The sequence below is a fragment of the Macaca thibetana genome, chromosome 4, assembly GCF_024542745.1.
Source record: "Macaca thibetana thibetana isolate TM-01 chromosome 4, ASM2454274v1, whole genome shotgun sequence".
Taxonomy (NCBI): domain Eukaryota; kingdom Metazoa; phylum Chordata; class Mammalia; order Primates; family Cercopithecidae; genus Macaca; species Macaca thibetana.
In genome coordinates, this window is record NC_065581.1 from 134,482,131 (window position 1) to 134,490,581 (window position 8,451).

General features: G+C 41.3%; 1 protein-coding gene across 1 annotated transcript; it reads right to left on the reverse strand.

Annotated features, from left to right (window-relative positions):
- Positions 1–225: 225 nt before the first annotated feature.
- On the reverse strand, positions 226–8,148 carry SMLR1 (small leucine rich protein 1). Its single transcript, XM_050786355.1, has 2 exons — positions 7,880–8,148; positions 226–645 (listed from the first exon to the last, which is right to left on the reverse strand). The coding sequence occupies exons 1-2, from the start codon at positions 8,115–8,117 to the stop codon at positions 560–562; spliced, it is 324 nt and encodes a 107-aa protein (XP_050642312.1). The 5' UTR covers positions 8,118–8,148; the 3' UTR covers positions 226–559.
- Positions 8,149–8,451: the final 303 nt, after the last annotated feature.

The following is an 8,451-nucleotide window of genomic DNA, read 5'->3' on the forward strand; positions in this document are numbered from 1 at the left end:
ATTTGTAAAAGCAATCAGAAAAAGGAGAGAAGCAAAATCGGGCCCAAAAATGATACCTGAACAGTGTCATTTAAGAGCTGCTGAACTACAAGAGGAGCAAGTGGAAATATTCTTGCATACAGAATCTACTGAGCTCTCTCCAAGGCATTCTTCTTTTGCTATTCATAGGATCTCCACCAAGGTTTCTTCACCTCTAAAATCAGAATAATACGGGTTCCCATGGGATTATGTAGTAAGGTGCTGCAGAATTTTATTTTTTAAATATGCCCTTTAGAGCAGACACAGTCACAATAAAAGTTAAAAAGTTACAATGTGTCCAGTGTATATACCCAGGAAATCTCTTGGTACTTTTCAAGAGCTGCTGTTTTACTGAGTCTCTGAGAAGTCCTCTCGGATAATAGCTGCCACTTTTCAATAAGGTTCAGAACGAGTATCTTAGTATTCTTTCTATTTTGCTATGGTTCTAGTTTATCAACCTATTTTATTAGCTGAACTGTTGAACGTTGCTTGCTGACCAGTAGAAACTCATTGTGCTTTAGTTATTGGAAAGTCCCCAATGTCACGTCCATTTCATTCTCCGGTACAGGGAAGAGCCATCCTTGGGATTATGTTGGCGATCACCAGTCTGGGACAGTTCTTCATTAACTGAAAGGAAAAATATTAGTTAATAATTTGGAGACATCTGAGTGCCACTGGTCATTTAGAGTTTATAAGGGGTATTGGCCAGCATATCTGACACTGAGCCTTGGCAAGTCACAGAAGTCCAGGTCTTCCAAGCAGGTCATATTACAGGATCTATCCTTACTTCCTCAGCTACAGCCAGTGGAAATGTAAAGGCTTCTTTCCAAAGAATGGCCCTGGTTAGAGCAGAAAAATTACCACTGTAATGAGAATTGTTACATGCTAAGTATATTTAGATTTTGTTGATTAAGTTGAAAACAGCAAGTCACAGTGTCTGCCCCTGCTCATCCCTCCCAAAAATGTGTTTGGGCTTTAAGAGTCTTTGGACAGGTCAAATTAGTTTCTCCCTTTTACCTTTTGGCATATTTTACGGATGACTCTATTTCAACTTTTTGCAACCTGCTCATTCCTTAACCCCTTAATATATACTTTCAGTTAAAGCTACTCTACTAAAATATTAAAACTCAACCATGACATCAAATTACTGAATCTAGTGGCATTTTCCAATCCCTAGTTTTCTTCCTCAGTAGCATTTGACACAACCCCTCTTTCAGCCTGCCCCCATCGTTCTCCTCCCTTTGGCTTTTATAGTGTGCCACCTCTGTGCTTTTATCTGCTCCTTGGCTTCAACTATTATGTCTGTGGTGATAACTAGATTTGATCTTTAGCCCTGAGATCCCTTTTGAGATCCTGACACATATTCGTTGGGATCTTCCTGGCACATCAGAAGACACAGCTCTCTTCCTGAAACCAGTATACACAACTGATCCTGCTTTCACCCTCAAAAATTTTGTTTTCAGAAGTATAATTAATCAAGCCAGAGACCAGGAGCTTCTAATCTCATGGGAGATAACAAACATGTTTATAGACTTGAACCTGAAAATGCTCTCCTAGGCTCCCACATAAAGCCCATGCAATTTATCCCTTGCTTGATACCTTGTATGCCGTGTACCCCAGGACACATGCACTTTCCCTCACCAGGCCTCCACAAATGCTTATCATGTTAGTCAGGGAACGTACATATGCGTTGGAGAGTGAAAAGCCCCCAATGACATGGGCCTCAAGATTTAATAGCCAATACTTACTGAGTGCTTGTTCTGTCCCAGGCACTGTGTGAAGCTCTTTGCAATCTTTGTCATTCAATTCTTGTGATGACATGATGAGCTAGTCATCATTATTAAATTACTGATGAGCAAACTGGGGCAGAGAGATGTCATGATGAAGTAATTTGCCCAAGATAGAGAAACTGATGAATTCAGGATTTGATCCCAGGCAGTCTGACTTCAGATCAGCTGCTGAGTCACACTGACTTTCCGTAGATTATCACTATTTCAAAGGTATTCCTTTGAGATGGCCCATGGCTTAGACTTTTAACTCACTGAAATATGAGTAATTTATTCCCTTTTATTCTTAATTACCAATGGCTAGCTGCACAATAGGGTGCTTTGAATGAGGGACCAGTATACAGATTATAGAGCTGAAAAAGGGTGACCTGAAGCATGAGATAGAAAAAAAGTGAACTTGTAAGAGTGGAGAGAGAACTGGAATGGAGAGGCCAAGAGGAAGCTCGTCAATCTACAGTGAATCATCTACCCATTGAATAAAGTGTCTCTCTGCTAGGCACCAAGTGGAGAGTGAGAGAAGTGAAATAATGCCTCCCTCACCTAAAAGAGCTTGCAATTTGACTGTCATTTCATTTCGTTGGGTCTATTTAGGAGTGTGTGCAGAGAGATTCAATAGGCAGGTGGCCTTGAAAACGCCCAAGGTCGTGGTTGTGGAAAATCCTGCAAGCAATGCAGTGTGCCCTGTTAGATCACAGGTAAAGAAATGTGATCTGACTCAGGCAGATCTTTATGTGGAAGAATCACCATCATCAATAATTATTATGACCCCTGTTATATTAAGAGATTGATCAAATTCTTCAAAGATTTTGTAAAATTCTTGCCTTTTTAAAACTGTCCCACAGTTGGTGGTAAGTTGTTTATCTGCCTGGACCAAAAGGATTCAACAGATAGAACCCCTACTGAGGACTCGATACTCCAGAGGTGGTATGTGGGTGAAGAGGGTTATCTCAGGAGCCAGCCAGGGTTCGAATCCTCTTTCCACCACATTCTGGGTAGGTAACCTTGGGCAATGTACTTAATTATCCCAAGACTATTTTAATAATAGCTACTGTAATGCTATAATGACACAAACAGTGCCTTCTTAGAATTCTCAAGCCAGCAGGGATAATAATGACTAACAGTTGTTCGGAACAGGCACTGTTAAGAACCTTATATGTATTACCTCACTTAATCACCATACCAGTCCTCTAGTATGTCCTGCTGTTATTTCTATTTTACAGAGCAGGAGACTGAAGCTTCAAGAGGTTGAGTAGAGTGAATATGAAGTTCAGTGAAAGATGCCTAGCCAGCCTGTATATTATCAGTACTTTAGTTATTTGTTTTAGGATGTACATTGCTGAAGACCAAGACCTGGTCAACTACCTGACTTTCTTTTTGGGTCCAACTCCGTGCAAAAACGTTTAGGCATTTCAGTAGACACATTTAAAAAGTTTTTAAAATAATGACTATTTTTGGCCATGTTTGTCATTTTAGACAACAATTTGTTCCTGATCAGGGTGATGGTGTTTTGGGGGTGGGGTGGCCTGGAAGTAGAGGTTTGGGAATCTCAGGACTTCGGGAAATAAGAAAATGAAAACTTCCAATCTAGAAGGTGCAAAATGTCCATGACAATGGCTGATGCAGGGTTTGGCTATGGGAAGTTCAAGACTCACACTTCCACCCCCAGAGCTACTCCTCAAGGAAATTGACACAGATTGAAGAGTGCGGGATGTTAGAGAATTTTCTTTCTTCCTTTGTGAGAAAATTGATGTTGTCTACATACTAATTAAATGTACATGCACCATTACCTCCTAAGGCTTGAAGTGTGGGGATTAATGTTGAGTGATTACAATACCTCCACATGCTTTCCATCACATCTTAAAATGGCTCTCTTGTCTGACAGACCCAGCTGTATGAGACAGGCAAGCTGGTTTTCTGTTTTAGAATGCAGGACTCTGGGGTTCTGCGAACATGCCAGTTAATCTGTCAATGTCCTTCTCTTTACAGGAACAAAATAGAAATGATTACACTTGCCATAACCCTGGTTGGAAGATTAACGACATGACATTTGACCATCTGTTTACAGTTTTTTAAGTGGATGCTGCGAAATGGAGATACAAACTGGTGATATTTTATTTCGAGTCCAGTCATCTCATTTGCCTTCAAACTGGAGAGAAGACAGTACTACTTACCCTTAGGAAAATGGTGCCAGAAAGAACTATAATTTTTCAAAGCTACATACTCTTAGAGTTTGGGTGGTTTTTCTTGTTAGGAGAAAGGCATATTTGGAATTAAAGCGACCAGATCAATATAAAAATGAAAACATCCATAGTCTATAGTTGACTGCTAACACTGGAAAATATAATCAATAATTTCTCAAAAAAAAAAAAAATAGATGCACTGATTCCATGTGGGAGAGGAGGGAAATACAACCAAAAGATGGTTTGAATATAAACTTCAGGAGAGAATATATACTACAGCTTGCCCATCAGCTGCTACCCTGACCAGGAATCTGTCAAAGACACCATCCAGGGCCCCCACTTTCCTCACCCAGCTTGCGTTGGGCCCAGTCTCAACAGAACAAAAACTGCCATCAGGGAGGACTACTTTTGTCCACTCAGCTATGCTGCCCTTCTTACAGGAAAGGGGTCTGGATCCAGACCCCAAGAGAGAGTTCTTGGATCTTGCACAAGAAAAATTCAGGGTGAGTTTGTAAAGTGAAAGCAAGTTTATTGAGAAAGTAAAGGAATAAAAGAATGGCTAGTCCATAGGCAGAGCAGCCCCGAGGGCTTCTGGTTGCCCATTTTTATGGTTAGTTCTCGATTATATGCTAAATACGGGGGGATTATTTATGCCACCCCTTTTTAGACCATGTACGGTAACTTCCTGCCGTTGCCAGGGCATTTGTAAACTGTCGTGCTGGTGGGAGTGTACCAGTAAGGACGACCAAAGGTCACTCTCGTCACCATCTTGGTTTTGGTGGATAGGTTGTGGGTGGCTTCTTTCTGCAACCTGTTTTATCAGCAAGGTCTTTATGACCTGTATCTTGTGCTGACCTCCTATCTCATCCTGTGACTTAGAATGCCTCAACTGTCTGGGAATGCAGCCCAGTAGGTCTCAGCCTCATTTTACCTAGCCCCTATTCAAGATGAAGTTGCTCTGGTTTGAACGCCTTTGACATCCTCACTAAGCATCCTCCAGATGGTTGGCCGCCACTGGTAATAGTGCTTCTAGTCATTAGTGTTCTTTCCAACAATACATTTCAGATGAGACCCCCATTGCGTTAAGTAACCGATGCACAAATTTTTGTTCTGCCATGATAAATAGCTCCTTCTGCCTCCTCAGTCACTCTTCCTGTAAATCCTACCTGCAGCCTGGAAGCTCCAAGCACACTTCAATTAGAGCAAGCCCAAGTAGGAGACAATGGGGAAAAACCACAGAAAATGGAGGCTCATTACCTGGCTGAGGGTGCCCCCTTCACTGCAGAGGATCCTGCCTCTGGTGAAGTGCTCAGCCCTGACATTTGGGGAAAAGACTTAAGGGAAAAGTCCAGGTTATTATTGTAGCTCTTTGATCAGACATTTAATGAGGCCAGAGTCAGAAACGTACAGATTTGCAACATCTCCTCTAACTTCTGCTGATTTTGACAGATGCCTTATGTGGTTTTCTAGAACTGGGATTATTTTCTCTTAGTCTAAAAAACCCATAGTAAAAATCCATTCCAGTATCTGGGACAATCTCTGGTATATGATAGACTGACAGATATTTGTTGAATAAATGAATGAGAATTATCACTATCCAGAATATGACATAAGTTTGGAGTAAGCTTTAAAGTTGGTGTAACGGTTCTACCCAGTGATCATGGACCCTCATCGTGAGAGGCTGACATGCTTGCTTTCCCTTGAGTTAGATCCTATGCTACAAAAATAAAGGCTCTGAGATGGAAGGGACAGACTTACAGTTGTGGGCAAGTCTAGAAGTCAAGAGAAGTCAGTAGTGCGTCAGAATTTGGAATGAAGAAGGGGGAAGGAAGTGTGAAGAAACGAGGTTTTATTGGGAGCCTCTGCTCCCTTCACTCAAATCCTTCAGAAGTAGTTTCAATTGTATTGAGTTACAAACTTGTAGTAACTTTTGTCTGAGACTTGATCTCTAGATCACTTGCACAGTCAGGGATGTGCTGAAGATAGGAGGGCATCACCGTGCAATCATCACAGAGATGTACACACATGGAGCGGGCTGGCACTTGGACTGCATTTCCCCTGCATCAGCCCCTGTGATGCCAGGCCGTACCCTGCACGTTGACTTTTCCAGGGCATTCTAAAGGAATGTGATTGATACATTTATACCTCAGAATTATCTAAATAAAATACCATAGACCCATTTACATGTTACATATTACAGACGTTTTTCCAGGAACGAGTAAAACTATAAAACAGATTCACCCTCTTTTTGCAGAGTCTATCCCAAATACCAGATGTCCCACTGAATTAACTGGCCTGTAATAGCTGGGAAGTAGAGGCCAATAAAGGATCTTGATATCCATGAGGCTATCTAGACCTGTACTTGCTACAGTTTTTGAAATACTGAAAATTTCATCTAGCCAAGGAGGCAGCTGGAGATGAAACTTGGAAACTACAGGAAGTCTCCAAGTCCCCAATGGTGACATCAGCATCCTTTTATTGTCCCTGGGACGTTCAGTGTTAATGGGAGGCTGAGATGCAGTGAGTGTTACTGATGGGAATCTTTGCAACAACTCTGAAAAACTTTTCGACTTGGAAGACACTGAAGGGAAGCCATGATTAGGGTATTGGGAATTTCTTATTTTCTCTTCCTTTTTGGAGGCTGCTTCCGGGATTCAGTGGTAATGAATGGCCGGGTGACAGAGCATCCAACAGACTGGTCTTAGGGCAGTGGAGGATAAACTGACTTAACAAAGAAAAGGATTTATCACATGACTATTATAGAGTGAGGCAGAATATGGCTTGACCAATCAACAAAAGGGCTGTTCATAAAAATGAGACACACAAAAAATGAAAGGCTAGGGGGATATTTGAGTAAGTTATGATGAAAAACTTGATTCCATGACATACTCTCTGTGTCTTCTAGGATTACTTTATGTTCTCAATCTCATCTTAGGAACAAATATCCCTCATTGCACTTCTGTTAGTTAGGCTATATATTATAGCATTAGTGATTTAAGATTTTGAACATCTGTTTATATAATAACATACATGAAGGCATTTCTTGGACCTGCCAAGCTTTTGTGGAAGAGGAGGGGTTTTCAAATTTGTTTTAATATGACACTATCCAAATTAAGAAATATGACTGGTCTTTGTTGATTTTGCTAAAATAGTTATTATCCTTGATGATATTAATCTCATGTGTACTTGGCACAGTATTAACACATAGTCTATCTAATTACAGCCCAGTTTCATTAATTTTAATTATAGCAGAATAAACAGTGTCAATCCAAGACCCAAATGTCCATTCCAAATCACCTTAAGTTTCCTGAGTTTTTTAGTTTTGTTTTGTTTTTTCCACCTTAAGACTGTAATCCCATGGAATGTTTACACCAAGGTCAAATATTTATCTATCAGGGCTTTACATTTACAAAGACTGTGACAGCAGAATGTTTGGAACATTCCCTGACCAGAAGTTCAGTGGATGAGAAAATTGTGTGTGTGTGCACACACATGGGCGCATACACACGCACGGACATGCATGCACATGGCCACATAAACACATCTGTAAAGAAGGCAGACCATGATCAATGTTTTCACGTATGTGACTCTATTGCCTTGAGAGAGAGAGAGACAAGCAGCCACACGTCAAAATTGCTGATTCACAGTGTATCTGTGATGTGCTACAGGTGAGGCCCCCTACAGTAGGCCTTCACATCCCGGCACAAGATCCACACAGTGGATCAAACTTGGCCAGATTGGTCAAGGAACTTGAGAGAACACTGACTGAGAGACCTACAAAAAAAAAAAAATGTGTTTCTCCTGGCCAGAAAACACTGACAGTGCATCAGTATATTTCAAGGTATGCTGTGGGAAAGGATGCCCAAGTCCTTCCATGTGTAACCTCACACTTACCCTCAATCAGTTTGATCCTGAAGTAGGCGATGAGGAGGAGCAGCAGCAAAGTCACAGGGAGGAAAACCCCAGAGAACAGGAACCAACCAGGGAGCTCCCTCATGAAAGCTGACAGTATAGAGCCCATTGCCAACCACACAGACCCCACGGGGACCGTGGGAGTCACAGTCGGGACCAGGGCAACTTTACTCTGAGGCTGCACTTGTTTTCTTCTGGAGCTCTGGCCTTTGTTCAGCATGTCTCAGTGGAACTTTGTGTGGACTTTGCTCTATTTAAATAGCCTGCTGAATTCTGATAGGATTGCTGGCAGGTTACTCTGTAACTCAGCTACTAAGTGTAGAGGAATTGAAAAGTCCGTCTTCCAAGCTCTTTCAGAGATAAGTATGTATCTGGCAGGGGGTAGGGATGACCCTGGGAAGCTGAGTTTTTTTTCTGTGACAAGTTTATTTGGAATGAAAATTACCTGACCAAGCAAACCTCGTTATTACATATATTCTTTCTATGTATTCTCAGACATAGAAGAGTTTTCCCTGTATTTCCTAAATTTTAGAGTTAGAATTTTCTTAATAGTT

Bases quoted from the DNA above. Each gene is read 5' to 3' on its own strand.
- SMLR1 (XM_050786355.1), bottom strand. From the start codon at position 8,117: ATGCTGAACAAAGGCCAGAGCTCCAGAAGAAAACAAGTGCAGCCTCAG. The intron at 646-7,879 runs GTAAGTGTGAGG...TTTTCCTTTCAG, and splicing joins CAGGATCAAACTGATTGAGG to TTAATGAAGAACTGTCCCAG.